The sequence below is a fragment of the Ornithorhynchus anatinus genome, chromosome 17 (genome assembly GCF_004115215.2).
Source record: "Ornithorhynchus anatinus isolate Pmale09 chromosome 17, mOrnAna1.pri.v4, whole genome shotgun sequence".
NCBI classification, from domain to species: domain Eukaryota; kingdom Metazoa; phylum Chordata; class Mammalia; order Monotremata; family Ornithorhynchidae; genus Ornithorhynchus; species Ornithorhynchus anatinus.
In genome coordinates this window covers 9,923,493-9,947,040 of record NC_041744.1, presented here as the reverse complement: position 1 = coordinate 9,947,040, position 23,548 = coordinate 9,923,493, and the positions used below count along the sequence as shown (strand labels likewise).

At 47.9% G+C, this 23,548-nt stretch overlaps 1 protein-coding gene across 8 annotated transcripts in view; it reads left to right on the top strand.

Moving 5' to 3' along the window:
• The window catches only part of KSR1 (kinase suppressor of ras 1), a 138,049-nt gene extending 116,292 nt beyond the window's left edge, over positions 1-21,757 (top strand). For 4 of the 8 annotated variants that reach the window (XM_029081949.2, XM_029081950.2, XM_029081947.2 and 1 more), the window contains 8 exons: positions 1,585-1,633; positions 2,248-2,627; positions 3,456-3,552; positions 5,734-5,867; positions 6,843-6,974; positions 7,371-7,506; positions 10,890-11,023; positions 12,783-13,311. In XM_029081949.2, the coding sequence (XP_028937782.1) occupies positions 1,585-1,633; positions 2,248-2,627; positions 3,456-3,552; positions 5,734-5,867; positions 6,843-6,974; positions 7,371-7,506; positions 10,890-11,023; positions 12,783-12,864 (1,144 nt within the window). In that variant the 3' untranslated portion in view covers positions 12,865-13,311. Of the gene's footprint in view, positions 1-1,584; positions 1,634-2,247; positions 2,628-3,455; positions 3,553-5,733; positions 5,868-6,842; positions 6,975-7,370; positions 7,507-10,889; positions 11,024-12,782; positions 13,312-16,837 lie in introns of those variants that run through there. The other 4 variants (XM_029081955.2, XM_029081948.2, XR_003765654.2 and 1 more) reach the window with 3 other exon arrangements.
• The last annotated feature ends 1,791 nt before the right edge of the window (positions 21,758-23,548 follow it).

Below are 23,548 nucleotides of genomic sequence, written 5' to 3'. Positions count from 1 at the left end.
GTGTCATGGGTTCTAATCCTGGCTCTGCCACTTGTCTGCTGTGTGACCTTGGGCAAGACACTTCACTTCTCTGGGCCTCAGTTCCCTCATCTTAAAATGAGGATTAAGACTATGAACCCTCTTTGGGACAGGGACTGTCTCCAACCTGAGTGTCTTGTATCTACTCCAATGTTCAGACATTGCCTGGCACATAGTAAGTGCTTAATAAATACCATTATTATTATTATTATCATGAAGTGGCAGATCCAGGATTAGCTCCCAGGTCTTCTGATACCCAGCCCCGTGCTCTTTCGACTAGGCCACACTACTTCTTTAGTATCTATCAATAGGTGGTATCTATTGAGTGCTTACTGCTTTGAACCCCTGGCTATGCCTAATAGACATGATCTCTCCCCTCAGATATCTTACAGTGTACAATTTAGAAACAATTACGGAAATAAATTAGAAGAAAGTGAAAGTTGTACATTAATTGCTTGCAATGTGTCTTGGGCTTCTTTCCTGGAAAACAGTTTGCAAAGAGCTTTATGATCTTTTTACGTTATTTTAGAGAAGCCACTGAATTTCATTTCTGTCTGATTTCTCCACTCCAGCTTGCTTTCTAGAATCGGGAACTCCCACTTACAAAGGCTTCTTCCTGTTGCCGAGCAGCATGGTTTAAAGTCAGTCAGTCTTACTTACTGAGCATTAATGTCAGTCAGTCAGTCGTATTTACTGAGCACTTACTGTGTGCAGAGCAGTGTACTAAGCACTTGGGAGAGCAAATAATAAATAATTATAGTATTAAGCGCTTATTTTGTGCCAAGCACAGTTCTAAGCACCAGGATAGATGCACCTTCCCATAGCACCGTTCTAAGCACCAGGATAGATACAAGGTAATCAGGTTGTCCCACGCAGGGCTCCCAGTCTTAATTCCCATGTTACAGGTTAATTTACTGAGGCATAGAGAAGTTAAGTGGCTTGCCCAAGGTCACACAGCAGACAAGTGGCGGAGCCGGGATTGGAGTCCACGTCCTCTGACTCCCAAGCCTGTGCTCTTTCCACTAAGCCACACTGCTTCCCAATATAACAGACACATTCCCTGTCCACAGTGAGTGTGAGTCAATGACCAGCACATTAAATTGCAGGGAATGTAGACCTCCCCCTGGAAGCAGAATCATTCTCCCTGCGAGCTCTGCAGCTTCAGAGAAGTAACGGAGATAGGAGCAGATTTCCCCCATCCTGCTGTCATTTTGAAACTGTCATGGAAAAAACAATTTTTAGCAGCATTTATTGAGAGCCCACATGGTGCAAGGCACTGTACTGGATGCTTTGGAGGTGCAGAATAACAAAATCACCCGTTCCATGCCTACAAGGAGCTTATGCTCAAACAGGGGAGATAGACATAAAAATATCTAAAGATAGTGGGCGGGGACCGTGACTTCTTTCAAGATCCTGGTTCTTTTTGGGTGGGATGAGGAAACAGTCATGTGTCGACCTGGAGTTCTGGCCAGGGCTTTGGAGGAGTGTCAAGATTTCCCTCCCAATTTCTTATTCCTCGCAGTCCGGCCAGTCTGTCTCAAAGCCAAACTGTCTTTCTTTTCATAGTGCCAATGACCAGCCGAAAGCAGAAGCGGCTGAAGAGCACGAAGCAGAAGTGAGTGACTTTGAGGAAGTCATGATGGTATCATGGACAGGGTACAACCTCCCCTCCTCCTCACACCCCCCAAACTGCCCAGGGCATCTGGGAGCACAAAATACTGGGTCCCTGGGGCACTCAGCACAGGGCCTTGGCCCTTAGGAGACTCAGCAGAGTCCCAGCCCCTTGGGGCACCTGTTAAAGAATAGACACGGCACCTGCTTTAAGGAATCTATCAGAACAGGCAAACAGGAAATAGTATTTATAGTAGCATTTATGGAGTGCAGTGTACTGTACTGGGCGGTTGGGAAGTCCAACATAATAACAGTAATAATCAGGGTATTTGTTAAGCGCTTACTATATGCCAAGCGTGACGATGCTACACATTCCCCACCCCCAAGGAGCTCACACTCGAATGTAGCCAACCCACACGGGTTCACCTGGATGAAACAGCAGGAATGAATTGAGGGGACACAGAATGGGGATCCTCAGAGGGTGTTGGGAGGTTGGAGAACCGGTGGTTCCGATCGGAGAGCTTCCAGACAGCCCGTCGGGCCACGATACGGAGCTGGAGAAAACGGGAGGGAGCTGGGTGGCATCGTGCCTAGCTCCGGGCCCTGGATTCTTCCCAGACGGAGGAACAGGAGGCCGCGAAGTCAGAGCCGGAGGACGACGAGGATGAGGTCGAGGACCTGCCGAACTCGCGGCCGCCATGGAAGGGGACCATCTCCCGCAAAGCCAGCCAGACCAGCGTCTACCTGCAGGAGTGGGACATCCCCTTTGAGCAGGTGGAGCTGGGAGAGCCCATTGGGCAGGGGCGGTGGGGGAAGGTGTACCGTGGCAAGTGGCACGGGGAGGTGGCCATCCGCCTGTTGGAGGTAGACGGCCACAACCAGGACCACCTGAAGCTGTTCAAGAAGGAGGTGATGAATTATCGGCAGACCCGCCACGAGAATGTCGTGCTCTTCATGGGGGCCTGCATGAACCCCCCGCATCTCGCCATCATCACCAGGTGAACTAGCCCTTTTATTTTTTTATATATGGTATTTGTTAAGCGCTCAGTAGGTGCCACTGTTAGGCAGTAGTTAGGCACTGTTCTAAGCGCTGGAACGGAGAGAAGGTAATCACGTTGGACACCGTTCATATCCCACATGGTGCTTACAGTCGTAATCGCCATTTTACAGGTGAGGTAAAGAAATCACACAAGAAGTGAAGTGATTTGCCCAAGGTCACCAGCAGACAGGTGTCGGAGCCAGGTCTAGAACCGAGGTCCTTCTGACTCCCAGGCCCGTGCTCTAACCACTAGGCCACACTGCTTTTGTCACTCCACAGGCTCTAGTCCTGTCCTGGCGTTCTCGGTCTCGTTGGGGTCTGCTGCCATTCCACGGGCCTGCTCAGAAGACCGGGGGGGTAGTAAACGATGATGATAGACAGTATGACCCAGTGGAAAGAGCATGGGCCTGGGAGTCAGAAGAATTGGATTCTAATTCTGATTCTGCCGATCGCTTGCCATGTGACCTTGGGCAAGTCAGTTCACTTCTGCGCCTTAGTTACCTCATCTGTAAAATGGGGATTTTACCAATCCAGACTTTTGAGGATGTTGAATTGTACACTCCAAGCACTTAGTACAGTGCTCTGCACATAGTAAGCGCTTAATAAATACTACTGAATGAATGTCTGTGGGGGGATTTGCCAGCCCTGGGAATTTCAGCATTCTGTTGGGCGAGAACAGTACCTGAATGTTTCTTAAAGGAGACTTCTTAAACCCAACATTAGGGCCCCAAGTTCAACTCCCCATCACCTACTGGGGATTGAAAATAAGCCATATCTTCTCCTGCAGCTTCTGCAAAGGGCGGACACTGCACTCATTTGTGAGGGATCCCAAAACGGCCCTGGACATTAACAAAACGAGACAGATTGCTCAGGAGATCATCAAGGTAAGATGACTTTTAAGGTGACATTTGCACACAGGTCAACTCCCCAGGGATGATGCGGGGGCTCCCGCTTCCTACCTCCCACCCCTCCCCCCTTCCAACAGCATCGCTCGGTCCAGATTTCCGAGGAGATCCAAGAACTTTCCACGATGACTGAAAAAAGACCCAGAAGGTTATTTCGGGGCCTGGTGGCTCTTGTCATCCTGTCCTCCTTTCCCTCCCGGCTCTCTCCCCTCAAAAATACCTGTCCTCTTTTCACCCTCACCTTCAAAATGTAAAGCTGGCAACCGGGTGGGTGAGTCCCATAGAGCCAGACAGAGCTGAGCTCAATCAGTCAGTGGTATTTATTGAGTGCTTACTGTGTGCAGAGCACTGGACCGAGCACTTGGGAGAGTACAATACAGTGGTAGATGCGATCCCAGCCCTCAAGGAGCTTACAGCCTAGCAGGGAAGGCAAACGTTAAAAAAAAAGATTACAGTTAGGAAAAGCCTCGGAGAATAAGGAGATAAACGGACACATATACCGGGGTGGATAAGTACCTAAGAGCTTAGGCGGTATGGACTCAAGTGCCTAGGTGACAAGGGAGAGAAATAAGATGTGGAGATGAGAGAAAATTCAGGGAAAGTTTTCTGTAGGCTAGGAGATTTTAGTGGAGCCAGGTGTGAATGGGAGGGGAGTTCCAGGGGGAAGGGAAGGCCTGAGCTAGGGGTTGATGGTGAAGAGAGATGAGAGTGAGGCACAGTGAGTAGGATTGATTGGGTGCCTGATGGCCCCAGGGTAGCCCAGGGCATAGGAGGGGAAAGTAAAGTGGCATCTAGTGACTTAAAAATGGGCCCCTTCACCAAGAATGGAAGGGTTTGCATTGGGAGAGTCCCATCCTGCCTAGGAGCGCCCTGCTCCTCCGTGCTCCGAGGGAGTCGAAACCCGGGAAAGTTTCACAGACAGGCAGGGCACACAGGGACCGTCTGGTCCACTGACTGTGCCGACCACTGATTGGTCACCAGGTGCTGCCAGCTGTAGGCCTGTGCCACCGGGTAAGAGAATGTGGTTCAGTGCGTCCCACCCCCCCTCTGGAGGAAGTGCCAGCCACCATCGGGTTTTTCAGCTGTCCAAACACTGGCCAATGCGCTGCTTGCCAGCTACTCTCCTCTGTGGGATAGAAGCCTACTGGCTATAGAGAAACTTTGGGATAAAACCAAAAACATCCCAGCTGGACTTGGGAATTAAGGTGGTCAGTGGCGTGGGTAGGTGTGGGGTGAGGTGCAGCCTGTCTGGGACAGGGTTCTATTGGATCCCAACAGCTGTCCCATTGGGATGCCGTGGAACTTGAGAAGAGAGGGTTGCAAATGGGTGGGTTGGATGTCTGCAGTGGCGTTGAAGCAGGGAAGGGGCCTAAATTTCTGGCTAAAATCTCCCAGGTCCTGACCTGAACCATAGCTTGGGCTTTACAGTGACTTGCTGATTGTCTAAACCCCTCTCAGCCGATCCTCAGGCTTCGAGATGGAAGAGGCGGCTTCCTGTTTTTCCCCTGCTCTCTGCAGCAGCTGAGAGATGTATAGTGTTAACTGTGTACATTTTTTTTTAGCCTTTAATTTGCCTTGGACTAATCCACCAACTCTCTCCTATACGTCCTGAAGTTACTTGGGTTGTCTTCCCAGCAGGCTGAGCCCATCCCCCAGTAAAGTAACTGCAGGGCGATTCTAAATTGGAACATTCAGCAATGATTACAGGGTGATTTCTTGGGCAGACTCAGGGTAATCTAGCGTGAAAACGCTTGGGCATGCTGCCTGGGGGGAGATAGCTGTATTTTGGCCAGGGCAGTTGGGGAGAGGGTGTTTGGGGCATCCCTACTTTGGCGAGAGTTTGGTCCGGGCCACTGTCTTGGCAGATGACTAGAGCAACTAACTTCATGAAGGAAGTTCAGATACATTGCTTAATCCAGAGTTACTTCCTTTACGGAAGCCTACCTAGCCTTGCTGTCACTTCCTGCTCTCTGCCCTGACCCTTTGATTTCCCAGTAATAGCCTGAAGTGGAAGATTTCAGGCAGAGCCTTACCTCTGAACCCCAGATTCCCCCATCTGATTCTGTGGATTGAATTATACTCTCCCAAGTGCTTAGTATTGCGCTCTGCACACAGTAAGTGCTCAATAAATACAACTGAACGAACCAATGTGTCTTTCAGGGAATGGGGTATTTGCATGCCAAAGGCATCGTGCACAAAGATCTGAAATCTAAGAACGTTTTCTACGACAATGGCAAAGTGGTCATCACGGACTTTGGGCTGTTTGGGATCTCGGGTGTGGTGCAGGAAGGAAGGTGAGTTGGTCCTTGGGCTGGGCCCTGGGGATGGAATAAGAGCCAGCTGTTTTGCTCTTGAGGCTCAACTCCGAGCACATCCAATAATATTTATTGGGTGCTTATCCTGTGTAAGGCCCTGTTTGGAGTGCTTGTGAAAGTACAGTAGAGTTGGGAGGCATGATCCCTGCCTGTGAGGAGCTTATCGTGTAAGTGGGGAGACAGATCCTCAAATCATAAAGGCAAAACAGTAGAGTATAGAGATATGTAACTATCTGCTATGAGGTGTGGGGGCCCTGGTATGGCCCCTCCCCTCTACCCTCCGATCTCTGCCAGCCTCTCATTCTGCCTCCCCGGAGGCTAGAAGAATGTTGGAGGTGAGCAGGAGGGTCTTTGATTTCCACCCCCAGTCTGAGCCCTCTGTTGACATCCGGCTGGGTTTCCCCACACTTGGAGGTTGAGCAGAAGAAGCAGAAGCAGCATGGCCCAGTGGAAAGAGCATGGACCCCGTACTAAACGCAAGGGTAGATAGAAGCAAATCAGATTGGACACAGCCCATATCCCACATGGGGCTCACAGTCTTAATCCACATTTTGCAGATGAGGCAACTGTGGCACAGAGAAATGAAGTGACTTGTCTAAGGTCACACATCTGAGCTGGGATTCGAACCCAGGTCCTCTGGCTCCCAGGCCCCTGCACTTTTCACTAGGCCGGTCTGCTTCTCCTGTTCTACCGGGTAAACTTACTGCTTTCTGAGCCCATGCAGCAAGGTCTGGCTCCCTATCCCTTCTAAAACTTTATCCTAGGGAGGTGAAATTCAGAGCAAACCAGGCTCTCTCAAGTGAGGTCCCCATCTCTCAGGATTGCTAGGTTTTATAGGTCCAAAAAGGTTTTCTTTTGAAAATCTGAAATGTTTACTAAAATGAGGCTCTCTCTCTCAGTACCTCCTATGGTTTTGTTTTTGTTTCTTTCTGTTTCTGATTTTTGTGTCATCAGGCGTGAGAATCAACTGAAGCTGCCCCATGATTGGTTGTGCTATCTGGCTCCCGAGATAGTCCGGGAAATGACTCCTGGCAAGGATGAGGACAAATTGCCATTCTCTAAAGCAGCTGATGTCTACGCATTTGGGTGAGCTGGAGAAATCTGTCTTCCCTTCCCTGTTCCTGCCTGGATCAACAGCCAGGGCATTAACCCCACAGAAAGTCCCCTTTCCCACCTCCCCCCCTTTCCCCACTTCTCGCTGCAGCCTCCCCCTCTCCTCCCCTCCCCTCCCCTCCTGCCTCTCGGCATGAACCTTGGCCTAAAGAAGCCAAGATCTCTAACTTGCAGCAGAATTCCATGGGGAAAGAGATTGGTATCTTTAACATCCAGGTCTATGCTACCTGTCCTCACCCCAACCCAGTGCTGCTAATCCTCTCTGCTGCAAGCTCTGTCCCTCCAGAAAATCAAGTAGGAAACCCCTGGGGCAAGCCTCACTGTATGGACGCGGGTGGGGAAGACCTCACTGTGTGGATGATATTTCAGAACGATTTGGTTTGAACTCCAAGCGAGAGACTGGCCTTTCAAGAACCAAGCTGCTGAAGCCCTGATATGGCAGATTGGAAGCTGGGAAGGAGTGAAGCAAGTTCTGGCTACAGTCAGCTTGGGGAAAGAAGTTAGTGTAAGTAAACCAAACATGGACATCTTCCCTTAAAAGAAAAAACCTCTTGCCAACTGGGCCTAGCTGTTGAGGAAAATACTTGGTCACCTCTGAAAGAACAGCAAATCTTGGGATTTGAAATAAAATCATACAAGGAAAGCCAAATGATGTCATTTAGCCTTGAGAAAAGCCTGACTGACTTAATTACAGTCTTAAAGTACATGGTGGGAAGTCAGTTTTGTAGAAATAGCCTTTATTAAGCACTTTTTGTAGAGAGTTGTCCTGTGAGTGTGGAGTAGATGATTTCCATTTTCATTGAAGACAAGGAGAAATGACTTCAAATCACAGGAGGGATTTAAACTCAATCCCAGGAACAGTTTCTTCTTGATAAAGGTTGGTGTGAAGGCCCTGAAATATGTGACCCAGAGAGACTGTAGATTCTCTGAAAACTTTTAAGACTAGGTTAGGTCCCCTGGGATGGGATAAGACCCATCCTTCCTGGAGGCAGGGGGATGAAGTAAATGACCCCTTGAATATCATACGAGTCTCAGTATTCTGTGATTTGCATAAGAGCTATAAAATGAGAAAAGAAATCCATTACCCTCTGATTGAAATCCAGATGACTGTTGTAGTCTAAATGGGTACCCATCCTCAGGAGGGCTTGGGATCATGAAATAAACTGCTTCCCAAAAACACTAACCAGGAAACCATGTGCCATGCAAAGCCATTAAAAATCAAACCATCTCCTCCTTTCTCCCAATTCTTTGCTTTCGAGAATCGTCTCAAAACATGACACTGAATAAAATCAGAGGCCTCGAGAGTCAAAATCTCCTCCTTTTGCACATTGTATAATCCTTACAAGTCTTTTGATAATCTGGTTGCGGTTTGTGCCACCTCAGAGGAGAACAAAAAGATGACCATCAGCATTCCTGGATCAGTCTAATGGTCCATCCAGCCTAGGATTTTGTCTCTGACAAAATCCTCTAGAAATCCATTATGAATTCACACAAGCCTTTCTTGAAACTACTGAGAGTTTGTGTGCTCAACTTCCTGTGGGAATGGAACCCACAGTGTGGGGAAGTGTTTCTTTTTGTTTCTTTGAGGCTCCGATTTTCAAGAGGCACTGGGGGGAATCCTTCCCTCTTCCCCGCCACATGGTATGGTGGGATTTCGGAGACAACAGTGCCATGTTTGCCCCATGCCCACCCTTCACAATCTCGTCGACTCAAGGACCTGTCCCCTCTCCATCTCTGTCTTTCCCGGCTGAAGTCCTTAACGTTGAGACTATTTCAATAAGAAATTTTTCTTCATGCTCCCCGATCATTTTCCAGTTTGTTCTCCAGCTCTGTGAAAGTGCGCATGATCATCTCTCTCCTAGATGCGGGAGTAACGTGTCTTACATAGTGGCAAAACTCTGCCTTTGACTTGGATTTCTATCTTCCATTTTAGTAATACCCAGATTTCAGCTAGTGTCTTTAGCTGCTGCTGCACATTTGCTCAGGGATTTAAACGATAGTTTAGTGGAAAGAGCCCGGGCTTGGGAGTCAGAGGTCGAGGGTTCTAATCCCAGCTCTGCCACTTATCAGCCTTGGGCAAGTCACTTAACTTCTCTGTGCCTGTTCCTTCATCTGTAAAATGAGGATTAAGACCGTGAGCCACACGGGAGACAACCTGATTACCTTGTATCTACCCCAGCACTTAGAACAGTGCTTGGCACATAATAAGTGCTTAACAAATACCCAGCACTTAGAAAAGTGCTTGGCACATAGCGCTTAACAAATACCATCATCATCATCATACAAGATAAGTTGGACACAGTCCTGTCCCACGTGGGGCTCACAGTTTAAGCAGAAGGCTTTCCTGTCGTTTATTCTCATTTGCGTGGCGTCACAACCAGCAAGAACTTTGTGTCTGCAAACTTGGAGATTTCATGGTCCAATTCCTCTCCTATACCACTGATGAAAACGTAGAACGAAATTAGCTTTAATAGGGGGTGTCAACTCCATGAGGTTGATGGAGACTCTCAACCCCAACCCCAGCTTCCTGTGCCGGACTCACCTCTCCTCAGATCTCTCACGAGATCCGAGAGTTTCCGCACAGGGCCGAGGTGATCCAAAATGGCCGTTCTCTGGCTTGTTAACTCTTTGTAGCCTGCCCCCTCCCAACCTTCTGCCTTCGAGTAAAATTCCTGCCGGTATTTGCCTCCGAAAATGAAAAGTTGGCACCTATGACTCCTAGCACTTAGGCTGTGTTAAGTTCTCATTTCTCTTACCACAAACAGCACTTTTTCAGTTGCTCTCAGGAGAAGTAGTTGTATTAATAATAGTGTTTATTGAGTGCCCACTCAAGACAGTGCACTATATTGTGTGCTGAGAAGTACAGACTGAAGATGTGACTCGTTCTCTGCCCACAAGGAGTTTCATCTCTAATTTGAGAGACAGACATAAAAACATTTTCAACTAGAGTGGTCAAAATAAATAATGGAATGTTCTACTGAATAAACCTATAAGCAAGAGCTCTGAGACTGGGTATGAATAAACTCTGAAGTGTTAGAATTAGCTGAGGCATTTAGATGGCTTAGGATGCCGGGAAATTAATCGAGGGAGCCTTGTTGGAGGGAGCAGTTTGGGAAAACTGTGGTCTCTCTGTGGGGAGGGAGGAAGTTCAAAGATGGGAGATCAGCGGGCGAATCCAGAGTTTAGAAAGTTGGCTTGTGGGGAAACTGACAGGAAGCTGTGGAATGGGGGGTGAGTGGGATATATATATATAGAGAGAGAGAGAGATTTCTATATGTATATATGTGTGCATATATATTTGTATGTATTTAAATACTTACTATGTGTCAAGTACTGTTCTAATCTCTAAGGTAGGATCGAGTTAATCAGGTTGGATATAGTCCCTGTCCCACAGGGGAAGCAGCATGGCTTAGTGGAAAGAGCCTGGGCTTTGGAGTCAGAGGTCATGAGTTCGATTCCCGGCTCTGCCACTTGTCAACTGTGTGACTTTGGGCAAGTCACTTAACTTCTCTGTGCCTCAGTTACCTAATCTGTAAAATGGGGATTAACTGTGAGCCTCACATGGGACAACCTGATTACCCTGTATCTCCCCCAGTGCTTAGAACTGTGCTTGGCACCTAATAAGCGCTTAACAAATGCCAACATTATTATTATTATTACAGGAGGCTCACAATCTGAGGGAGGGAGAATAGGTGTTCATTATCCCCATTTTCAGGATGGGGAAAAATGAGGCTGGAAGGGGCCAGCAAAGCAGTCCCAAGGCCACCCAGTGGAGATTGCTCTCCGCAGCTGCTCCAGGGCTCAGCTTTCTCACCTAAAGGGAGGAGTGGGGTGACAGGTCTCCCCGAGAAGTTCCCCACCACCAACCAGCCTGTGGACCCCTTACAGGAGATCCTGTCGGCCTGTTGGGCTCTGGACCTCCAAGAGAGACCCAGCTTCACCCTGCTGATGGAAATGCTGGAGAAACTGCCTAAACTGAACCGGCGGCTTTCCCACCCAGGACACTTCTGGAAATCAGCTGAGTAAGTACCCCGTGTCCAAATCCCCCATCAGGTCCCCAGTGACCCTCCCCCACACTGTGCTCACCCCACATAGCCCGGTCTCGTTTTCAGAAAGAGTCATCGTGAGTATTAGCCACAGCTGAGTTCTTTCTTTTTGCACATCTCACCACAGAGGAAACTTATCCTTCACACCTAGGTTTATGCAAATAAAAAGAAAACGGTCCCAAACCCTCCAGGCCCAGCCTAGAGATGCTCCGTGGGGTGTGGGGCCTGATCACCTTTACTCACTGAATGACTTGTCATTAACGTCCTCCAAAGTTCCTCCTACCCATGACACTTTCTTCTTTTCCTGACCCAATGGCCAAGCTAGTATCCTTTATCCTGTCCCTCTCAGCTGTCGTTCCCTACCCTGATTCTGAGCAGTCCTTAAGATGTAAGACTGCCATAGGCCACTCTGATTTGAACGATCCCTTGGGTTTTCAGTCCTGGAAACCTAGAGTAAAATCTCATCGAGATAAGGCCATCTCTTTAAAATGAGATTAGGGAAGATTGAAAGAAATGGGACTGAGTAATTGTGTTTCCCCAGCCCTGTCCCCTCCTTGCATTTTATTACCATGGACTGGATTTATTAAGTACTTCCTGGGTGCAAAGCTCAGTTTGGTGCTGTGGAGAGGAAGAGGGAAGATAAGATCTCTCTGCCTTAGAAGGACTTTGTGTTATATTTAAATTGCTTAAGCACCCCAGAGCTAGCCACAGCCTGGGATTCCCTATTGTTCAGGCCATTATTGATGATATTTCTTTCTTCTAACTAAGGCCTACAAGGTCCCTTTTACCCCATCTGATTTTACAGTTTCCCCACTTTAGTCTGAATGCAAGGGATGGGTTGGGGCAAATCTATTGCTTTAAAAACCCATCTGTCTTAACAGCAAACTGGAATCACAAGACTCACCGTGTCTTAGGTTTGTGGAAATCCATTCCTCAATAGACCAATCGCACTTGTTGAGCTGTACTTGCTCTACTAAGCTCTTGGGAGAGTTGAGTCGTGTTAGTGGCCTGGGTCGCTGTTCTCACTGAGTGTACAATCTAGTGGGCATTGAGAGATGTCAGCATTTCATAATTCCTAAATGGTGAAGTGCTACCCCGGGAGAAGCCCTAAAGTGAATACTGGAATGGGACCAGGGAGAGTGGTTTAATTTTTGATGGGTCCAATCTGTACTGAATATATGGTAATAAAGGGAGGAAGGGGAGAAAATTCTCAATCAGCCAATCAAAGAAGCCATAATACAATCAGAGGATCTGATCTGTGGAGCTGTAAAGCTAAAATCATTGCTGTCTGGATTACCCCACTTCTGACAATGTGGTCAACTCTTCCAGGTTACTCAGGGAGACATTACCCATATCGAGGCCCATTAAACCAGTGTCAATTCTGTTCCATGCCATTTCTGTTCACTGCAGCATTTTTTCCACAAACTAAATGTCTAACTCTCATTTTCTCTTTTCTTTTCCTCTGGGACCATCCCACTGGGGAGTCACTTCTCTCCTCCCCCCATCCCCTTCTCTCTCCTTTTTTTTTCTTTCTTTCTCATAAACCTCCACGGACCATCTGACTTGTCGCCTCCCTACCTGCTCTTCTTTTCCAACCTTGCCCTTGCCACTGCACTTCCTGCTGCTCCTCCATCCACCTCCTGGGCCGGGAACTCTTCCCACCTTTCACGTCACGCTGGTTTCCGAACGGCCCGGACCGTGTCCGACTTGGTGAAATGACGATACATCCCCCCAGCCGCTGGCGGTCCCGCTACAACCTGAAAGGACGTTATTATCAACCAGACTTTAAGAACTTCTGCCCTGTTGTGGAGGAGTAGATTTGTCCCACGGTCCCACTGCCCTCGTGCCAGTGAACACCCACCTAACCTCCCAGTCCTCTTTCAGTTCTGTTTCCCGAGGGTCTTGAAATCTTGCAAATGGAAGCAATTTCCCTTTTAGCTGAAAGACCAAACTGATGCTCAGTCAGTTGACTGCTCTGTCAACAGCCCTTGACCCTCCTGTAACTGAGAAAAGGAACCGGACTCGTTTTGCATAGAGAAAGGGTGGGTATGATAATGAAGTTCAGCCACAATAAGGGTTTTTGTGGGGAAGGTGCCACGGGATGGGAAACAAGAGGAAGTGGGCAGTAATGGGAGCAGGGGCAATTTGGGAAGGGGCATAAGGCGGAAGGGTTAACCCTGGGGTGGCTACCAAACGAGGTCATGGAGTGGAGCCTTCACCCTCTGGAGAGATCTGTACCAAATAAAAGACAACCATTGGTTCCAGTGGTTGAGTTATCTGTTTGGAGGAAGGGGGCTGCACCAGATGAACTCTTGGAGTCTCTTCCAGGTGATTGATTCTCTGACCCCCTAGCTGAAGGACCCATCCTGCCTGAAACAAAACCCAGAAAGAGGAACTCCTCAGACTGATCAACAGGGGCCAGAGAAAGGGGAACCTGAAGCTTAGAAATCACAAAGAGATAGTTCACAGACAGGAGCAGCGGGGGCAGAGATATTTCCTTTCTCTCACTCACACCATCTCCAAGCTGCGTGATAGGCTAAGATCTAGTTTACCAGGATCTATATCACTCACCCCTCTTAGAGAATGCTACCTAGTTGGGTAGAAGTTGAACAGCAGGAAATGCCTATCCTTTCTGCACATGCCCTTCGATCAGTAGCAGAAGTGTCATTCATTAATTCATTAAATCATATTTATTGAGTGCTTACTGTGCGCAAAGCACTGTACTGGGCGCTTGGGAGAATACAATATAATAGACACATTCCTACCTAGAGCGAACTCACAGTCTAGAGGGGGAAACAGACATTAATATAACTAAATAGATAAATTACAGGTATATACAGATATATGCAAATGTGCTTTGGGGATTGGAGGGCTGATGAATGATGGAGCAAGTAAGAGTGGCACAGAAGGGAGTGGGAGAAGAGGAGAGGAGAGCTTAGGGAAGGCTTCTTGGAGGAGATGTGCCTTCAATAAGGTTTTGAAGGGGGTGAGGGAGAGCAATTATCTGATATGAGGAGGGTGGGCATTGGGGGCTGGAGGTAGGTTGTGGGTGAGAGGTCAGTGGCAAAATAGATAAGGTACAGTGAGAAGGTTAGCATTAGCAGAACAAAGTGTGCGGGCTGGGCTGTAGTAGGAGAGTGAAGCGATGTAGGAGGGAGCAAAACGATTAAGAGCTTTGCAGCCAATGGTGTCCTTGAGTTGCCCTCCAGGAAGTGATGTTTTCATGCCTCGATCATCCCCGTTGTCATTCAGGTCAGACTAAGCTCCAAAAGTGGGTCTGGTGCTTTTACTGAAGCTGGCGTCTAAGCTGAGTTTCAGTCCCCTCCACCGGCCATCCTGCTTGGTTAATTTAATTCAAAAATGCTGAAGCAAGATGCTTTAACTTCTGTTGCCCATTTTAAGGCAGAATCATTAAAGTTTTATTTTGCTTTAATTATCTAACTCTTCTTGAGTTTTCCGTTTTATTGTGGTTCGTTGAGGGCTAATTTCTCTTCAGAAATCTAGGGGACTGATGATATCTAACACCTGTGCCTGTCTCTGGAATTGCCACTCACACCAGCACACCTCCCTGTCTTTCCTACTGTCACCTCCCTTTCCCTGGCTCTTCTTGAGCCTTATTCGGAAAAGCTTGGTCGATAACACCCAATTCCATGTAGGAGTAGCCAGTTAAGGTCAATGTCACCTTTTCCTCATCGGTGTTTACTGAGGACCAGCTGTGTGCAGAGCACCCTCGGGTCTTAGAAGGGCAGGATACAACTTAAAGGCACAGTCCCTGCCCCCAAGAAGCTTGTAGTCGAGTGGAATTTTCTTTGGGAGCAGCTCTCACCTGACACAAACTATTGATTGAGGCCCCAAGTTATTCTTGACATTGGCCTCTTGAGATTCACCTCTCCGGTGCTCCACCCAGACACTGGGATTCCTTCCTGTTGTTCACCTTCTCCCATTAAAAACTGATGCTCACAACTCCGTATCTCCGGCCTCCATAAGGTATGGCCAAAAACATCTGGCAGTGAAGCATGATGGGATGCCTCCCACACGGGCACATTGAGAGAGGGGACAGTTGGGACAGCTTGAGTGGCTTCAAGGGAAATGCACTCACAGTGAGAAATTTTGAACTGTTGGACCCTCTAGCTTAATCCACTATGAAAGCCACATCCCTGAACCACCAAAATCTCTTATTTCACCTCATGGAATCCTGGTTCTCAGTTCTGCTCTCCTCCCCCAGATTCTCACTCAACCAGAGTTGCAGCTCCCTTGACTGTCAATTTGGGTTCTAATCTTAGAATTCTCCTGGTCAGACAAACTCTCTGGAGAAACTGAAATCACACATCCACACAGACCCTCTCAGATTACCAATAATATCCCATTATTTTTTTTCACCTGGTTAACATTTTGATTTGCTCTCTGCCAGTTTGCCCAAGGCAAGAGAGCAAAGGGTGTCAAAAGTAGTTCATTTTGCTACTACTTCGCCTCCCAGGCAGAGAGCAAGCTAGTAAGAAAAATGGGTATGGAAGCTGGTAACTGTCTGACTGGATTATGGGGTTTTATTAGATGCAAGCCCTGAGCTTGGAGGAACCTCCAAGTTCAAGGGGGGAGCAAGCATACACTTTGGGAGCAATAACTCCACACTGCTGAGGGGTGCTGGCTTCTTTTGGGCTACCAGACCACCTCAGAAGCTGGTGGACGGCAAGCGACAGGGCTAGGCAGACGGTTGGAAAGCCCCAATTTTGTCACTCGTCTCGAGTGACTCCAGAGGAAACCACTTCTCATCCAACCATTTAGCAGCCAGGGGAGAAGTAAGTTGGCTTCTAGGGACACGGGCTCAATTTGGACCTGTTGCTATCTTGGGGACTTTTTTTATGGCATTTGTTAAGTGTTTACTATGTGCCAGGCTAAACCTTGGGGTAGATACAAGCTGGTCAGGTTGGACGTAGTCCATGTCCCGCCTGGGGTTCACAGTCTTAATCCCCATTTTAAAGGTGAGGTAACTGACACACAGAGAGGTTAAGCAATTTGCCTAAGATTACACAGCAGAAAAGTGGCAGAACCAGGATTAGAACCTAGGTCCTTCTGACTCCAAAGGTCATGCTGTCTTTTGAGCCATTCAACCACCAACCTCTGTTTCTTTCAAAGTGCAGCATGGGGACATGAGGAAGCTTAATACATTAATGAGTGGCATTTTTTGAGCAGAATACCATACTGTACTATACTAAGCGCTTGGGAGAGGACAGTGCAATAGAATTGGTAGGCATCTTCCCTTCCCACAGGGACCTTAAAGTCCAGAGAGGGTTAGAGAAATTAAAATAACATCCCCTTGGAATGGATTGATTTGTCAGAACAATTTAGAGGTCTGGGTGGAGAGAGCAGGATCCTGGGAGTCAGAAGTATCACATGTCCCCACTGTACCACCTGCCACCTGGGTGACCTTGGGGTAAATCCCTAATCTCTTTATGCCTCAGTTTCCTTCTCTGTCAAATGGGTATAAAATATCTCTTCTCCCTCCCCCTTAGGCTTGTGATCCTCATGTGGGACAATGACCATGCCTGATCTGATTTATCTCATATCAGAAAGAAAATTTGTTCATACTCTCTTCTTCTTTCTCATGCTCAGCTGCCATCACACTTCCCCCGCTTACTTCCAAATGTCGGGCTTTGAAAATTAACTCACTGTTCCAGCCCATTTGCAGGAACAGCACTATTTCTAACGTTCATGTCCAGCAGCTTCCCTGGCTACTAACTCTCTCTGACTGTGTGTTGTGTTTTTGTTTCTTTCTTTTTTTCTTTTTTATAGGTTGTAGCTACTGGGCTGCCTTGCATGTCCCCACAGGGGTTTTCTTCTAATCGACAAACTTGGAGCAATTACCTCTTCTATTAAATGCAAACTCAGATTGTGCTCTAACTCGGGTGACGTAACCTGCACTTCTCTGAATCCTTCCTCGTGACTCTGTTTTTCAGTTATCCTTCCCTCTCTCTGTACGCTTGAGTAGCTCTTTTCTGTTGGGAAATCGCTCTGCGCTAACCCCGAGGGATTTTGGGTATCTGGGACTCTCCTGGATGTGAGTTATTGAGGTGCTGTCCTGTCGCATCCCTGGCACTTGGCCGCAACTGAGCACCACGAGCCCGAACTGTCTCATTTGTAGTAGATGGCGTTCGAGAAAATCTTGGGCTAGAGAGGGCGAGCGTTGTCCGGCAGAGAATGTGGTGAATCCAGGCCCTTGCCAGATACACAGTTCCTCCCAGAATGGCCTGCAGTGCACTATGAACTCTAGAGTGTGAGCTCGTTGTGGGCCGAGAATGTGTCTATTGTTATACTGTATTCTCCCAAGCGCTTACTACAGTGCTTTGCACACAGTAAGCTCTCAATAAATACGATTGAATAAATGAATCAGCTGCACCTCATTTACAGATTCACCAAATGGGAGTTTTCCTAGTAGATTTACCTCCGGTATTTGCTGCTTTCCCCCACCTGGCCTATGCGTGCTTTTCCGCTTGAAAATCTGTCTTTCAAAGGGCAGCCCCTCTGTTGGTACAGTATTCCAATGCCAGACAGGTCAAAGGGACCACTCTATGCCCAGAGTGCCACCTTTGAGCAGGGAGAAAGATTGTCCCAAACTCAGAAGTGTTTGCTTCCTTTGCCCTCTTATCAATTGAGTGGACAGAGCTTGGCGTAGACTTGGTTCTGGGACCTGGTCGGTCAGTGCCTCCAGAAGTTATCTTTTTGGACCCCCTACCCTCCCCTCTCCTCCCCCGGATGGGTCTGCTGTAGTTGGAGAAGGCGGAGGACCAGGCCCAGAGGAAGGGCAGAAGAGTGGGGCCTGGCCACTGGAGCTAGCCCTCATCTCCTGCCCTGTTGTCCATTTCCTGGATGAATTGAGGAATAGCCTTGCCATAGATCATGGGCCTCAATTACTCTTGGATGGGTCTGGCTCCTGTGAGGGCTAACTTTGCTGGACTGTTGGGAAAATGCAAACCCTCCTGGTTGGGAGTTTCTCCAATGTAGAAGCATCGGCAGAGATGTAACTCTTTCTTTTTTCCTCTTTGCAGCATTAACAGTAGCAAAGTTGTGACCCGATTTGAAAGGTTTGGTTTGGGCAGCCTGGAGTCCAGTAACCCAAAGATCTAGCCTGGTGTGCAGTTGTCTTATGGCTGGTTTGGTGTGTGGGGGTGTGTGTGGGTGTTTAAAGAAAAAAAAGAAAAAAGACTTCCCGCAAACCACAGAACACCTTCCAGGATGCCAACCAACAAGGAAAGCAAAGAAGGCGAAACCCTGAAGATTTACCGACGTCAATTAAAACTGATTGAACATGTGTGTTCTAGTGTTGGTTCCCGAGGTTGGGAGTTGTGCAAACCACCCCCCTCCCCACCCTCCCTGTGTTATTTAAAAGCTGTTTACATGTATGTTTTTGTGAGTGACTTTGTATTTGATAATAATAAAGGTGACAAGATTATTGGACCTGAGCTCTGAGGCGGATCTGGAAATAGTGCGGTGCATCATTCCTGGCTCCCCCTCGGGTGTTTCTCAAGATGCTCAGAAGCCAGGGCCAATGGTAGAAAGGAGTTGGAATCTGGGTACCTCTCCAGGAATTGGGAATTTCTTTAGGGTGTGGTCCCAGGAGGGTTTGGACTCTGTTCCTCACGGGCCTGGAGGCGGGAGGGCTGGAGGGATTGGCGGCGGGCTGCCCAAAGCACAGTCGGTCGCTAACTCCCCTTTCCTGAGGGACCCCGGGAGGCTGGTGAATCCAGAGAGCCGTTTGGCCTTCCAACTTGGTCAGTGACTCCGGAACCCAGGAGATGCAACCGGGCTATGAGACTTTGGCCCTGGCTTCAGAGGGGCCCTAGGGCTCCCCTGATTTGGCAAGGAAGGCCCACTGTAGAACACTACATAGTGCAGGCTCCTTGCCATTGGCATCCAATGTCCTTGGCATTAACAAGGGCTGGGGATGGTTTAGGGAGGTTGAGGCACAGTGTGCCCCCACAGCCTAGGTCTCCCAAGGAAGGGAGGAACCATCTAAGTGGAAACAGTTTTGGCCTTTCCACTGGGCCTTTTGGGAACCGTGAGGATCCATTCTCAGTTTTGTGGACTGTGTTTCCGTGGCACTGAGAACCTGGGGTGTTTGCAGAGATCCAGTTCATTTGGGGCCTGCCTCCCTTCTGGATCACTGGAAGGCCTGAGTATTTGGGTCTTCTGGCTGGAACTGGGGCAGAGAGGATCCCAGTGTCTAAAGGGGATTGGGAAGGAGCCATAAAATTTCAAAGGCAGGGGAGGACAGGAGAGATTCCCATCTGGGTTTTGAAGCAGCCATCACAGCGGGGAGGGCCTGCTGGAGTGGGGATGGAGAGGGTCCAGATAATACAGGCCCTTTCTAGTGGAGGCGGAACTGAATTTGGATCCATTTTCTAGGATTACCTCTGCCCTCACTAAGAGGATCTAAAATGGGAGGAAAAATGGAAGCAAGCAGGAAATGATGTAGAGAAAGAAGGCAGGGAAAAATTGTGAGGGTCAGGAAGAGTGATCGTAGTCTAAATCCTTGAGAGATTTCTTCTCCAAGAACTTTCAGCTCAGCCCAAACTCCTCTCTGGACTTTGACCTAAAGCCCCTCAGCCTCGGTACTGAAAGAATCAGGAGGTTCTGCCAACCGGTCTTCAGTAATTTTACTTCCCAGATACCTTTGAAGCCACCTATGTCCTGCCTTGGTTCCCATTCTCTTGAGTTTACCAAATACTGTGCAGTACCAGACTCCCAACTAATCCTTAGTTGGGAAGTCTAGAGTGGTAACAGCAGGACAGTGCCAGGGGCACGTGACATGGAAGTTTTGTGCAATGTGGGTTTTTTTTAAAAGTTGGGCCAAAGAAATTTTGCCCCACTTGTCAGACGAGAAAGATGTCCTGTGACCTGAACCCCGTGATCTACCATCCTCCTATCACAACTTTTAAAGAGATATCCTGAAAGGCACCAAGCACTGTGGAAGACCAGTTGGCAGAATTTCTATGCACAGTTCCACATGCTGGAAATGGTTACTGTGCTCAGCCTTAATTCTGATGAGGCTGAGTTTTCTGCTCTGAACTTTTTGAACTCACTGAGTTGAAATTACAAGGCTTCCAAGGTAGGCCCTGAATTGTGTGTCTTTCTGTTCTTTGTGTGGTTTCAGTCTCCCCGTCTAGCCTGTAAGCTCGTTGTGGGCAGAGAATGTATCTGTTATGTTGTCCTTTCCCAAGCCCTTAGTACAGTGCTCTGCACACAGTAAGCGCTCTATAAATACGATTGACTGACAAGTGGCTTTTACCACAAGTTGAGTTCCTGATCTGTAGCCTTTCAGGGCCTGAACCCACCAGTGATGGTGATGGATCTGGAGGTGAGGCGGGGGCCAGAAATCCCCTTAGCTTCCGTTGCTTAGCTGGGCTGACGGTAGGACCTGGTTTGCTGCCATTAGCCCTTGGAGCTATTTTGTCTCCCCTCTTTCTGATCACAATCAGTTTCCTGACCACTCCCAGAGCGAGAGCGGATGGAGGCTGCATCTGTCCGAAAGCCAATCCGGCCAGTCCGTTTTGCTCAGCAATGAACCCTTGATGGCAGGGGCCGTTCTTGAGCAGAATTGAATGTAGCATTTTCTATTTGGGGTCTGGTCGGGCCACAGACAGTGCTGGCTATCTGAGGCAGCGATTCCTCACACAGAAGTCTTGAATGTAAGGTAGTTTGGAGTTGGTTGCAGAGTGCTGCACCAAGGTACTTAAATGCCCCATCACCCCCCACTTCTGGCTTTTTTCCCCCTCCTTCTGCCAACTTATATTTTTTGTAGCAAAGGACCCTTTACTTGTCCCTTTCATGTTTTAAAGTTACTGTGAATCAAAGTGAGCAAAGCAACCCTTGCCATCTCCGCTCCTCACGCCTGTCAGTCTTGGTCACGAAACAATTGAAGGGTGGGAGTTTACTGTGAGTCTTAGCTGCACAAAACAGCCAACTCCAGCCCCTGAAATGGGGTGCCGGGATGGCCCTTCACCATGCCGGCAGTTTTCAAGGTCGCCGTAACTGTGCGATGGACCAGTGTTCACTGGGAGTGTAAGAGGCAGAATTCAAAGCTGGGAGTTCCTCAAGACTTTCTCACTTGACGTAGCCGCCTACAAGGCATAAATTCAGTAGCCCAGTGCCCTCTTGCCGGCCATCCTGAAGGAAATTGGTTTGTGTTTCACCTCCCTTGTGTCTTGCACCCTGATGAGTTGTTTTTCCTCAAATGCCTTGGGCTTGTCAGAGGCATCTGTTTTCTTTCTAAATATCTGTGAGGCCACCGAGTCATTCTGCTGCATCTGATTCCTGTTTGTAACTTTTCCCCTCGTGCTAATGGGAGGGAGTGACCGGCCCTCTAAGACTATTGTTTTCAGATGTGTAAATGTGAAATTGTTCTGGGGGCTGTACAATACTGCTGTATTAGCTAAGATTGCACCGGAGTGTATAAATGGAGTCTCTGATGGTATGATAAATATGGAACTGTTTTCTTTTTGAATGTGATGTAAAATTTGTACAGTAAAAATTTTTATATTTTCTATCAACTGAGTTTGTCTTCCAGAATTGCTATTAATTTAATTAAAATGGTTAGTATTAACAAGTGTGCTGTATTAGTTTATGCAACTGGCAAGAGTGTGCTCTCTGCTCATGAAATTCTGGATGTCTAGGGTTGTTTTCAGTGAATAAATTTTCTGCTCTCAGTAAAAGGAAGTCGTTGTTTGGGATTTTGTCTCTGTTTTGCTTTCCAAGTCACAACCTATGCTGACCAAGTATTAGTTGTTGGAAGAGGAATGGGGGACAAAGTATCAGTGATATTTACTGACGCTTAGTTTGTGCAGAAGAATGTACTAAGCACTTGGGAGAGTACAATACAACGAGGTGAGGGAAGGATATCTTCGATGAGGTGGGGAAAGGATAGCATCTTGAAAAGGTTGTCAGGTTCTCATTTTGAGGGGTGGGGGCCCTTTGATTTGTCTGCAGAAGTCGGAGGAGGGCAGAGGGGCTGGGCGTTTTCACTGTTCTCGCAAGGTGTCACACTTAACGATGACATGGGTAAGTTTTGAAGAGGAATTGTTTTAAAAAAGGTTTGCCCATCCTCTCTGCCCCATCACCTGAGGGACTGTTACTATCTGGCATGGACAGAATCTCTTAAAAATATTTCTGGCTAATTGGAAAGATGAGTGAAGGAGATTGAAGATTTTAGACGATTTACAGAATTATCCACGAAACATTTTGCCACTTTAACTGTCTTCAAATTACCAAAATTCAACTGTAGGTATAAACCACATTGATGATGGTATGCTCTCTCTTTGGAAATCAATCATATTTATTGAGTGCTTTCTGTGTGCAGACCTCTACCAAATGATTGGGAAAGTATAATATAACCGAGTTGGTAGAAGGAGCTTACACTCTTCAGAGGGATACAGACATTAAAATAAATTACAGATATATACCTAAGTGAATGATGGTTGAACCTTGGTCTTAAGACTTCAGGCATAACGACCTGTATACATTTATATACCTGTTAGGATCCATTCCAGAACTTCTGGATAAGTAATGTGAAATTCCTTTATGTATTAGGTACCATAATGATAGATATCTTTAAACTAGTGTTTACTCTTTAGTAAAGTAATTAATGACCCTCACAATATTATAGCATACTCTTTTCATTGGTTACACAAGCAATTCAGATTAGGATCGACCAGATCCTTGATTCAAAAGCAAGAAATTTTCACTTATTCATTAATCTCCACTCCCATCCTGGAAGTCTAGCATCCTGAGGCCTTGATTTAGCACCTGTGTGAAAGCCTGTTTTGTTTCCTTGAGTTGAGAAGCAACTGGCCTAGTGGAAGGAGCTTGGGACTGGGAGTCTGGACACCTGGGTTCTATTCCCGGCTCCCCCACATCCTGGATGACCTAGGGTAAGTCACATGACTTCACTGGGGGTAAAATACCTGCTGACCCTCTTGGATCGGGAGCCCCGGGTGGGACAGGGATTATGCCCCATGTGATTATCTTGTCTCCATCCCAGTGCTCGACCCACAGTAAGGGCTTAATAAATACCGTTGTTAGACTGACCCTTCTCCCTGTCTCCTGCTTGGCTGCCCTGTGGGGACTCCTTGCTTCCTCATATTCAGCTCATTGCCCAGGAGAAAGCTTTGCTCTCTGTCACTTCGACCTACCTCGGTGACCGCTCGTCCTCCCTCAGAGGAACCGTGCTAGCTGTCCTCCCACCGGTCCCTTCCGCATGGAAGGTGTGGGTGGGGGAAGCGGGGACTTCTCTACACCCGTCCCCTCTGTGGGGTCCCCTGGCTGCAGGGTCACCTCTGGTGGCCCGCCCCCTTCCGATGTCCCTTCCGATGTCCCCCACCACTGGGAACCACTGGGTGGGGAGTGAGGGGAAGGTCCAGGCCAGCCAGAAGGGAGGACTAAGGGGCGGGGGGAGGTTGGAGTTGGGAAGGGCGAAGCAGGTCTGGGTCACCAACTCCCACCCCTTGGTTG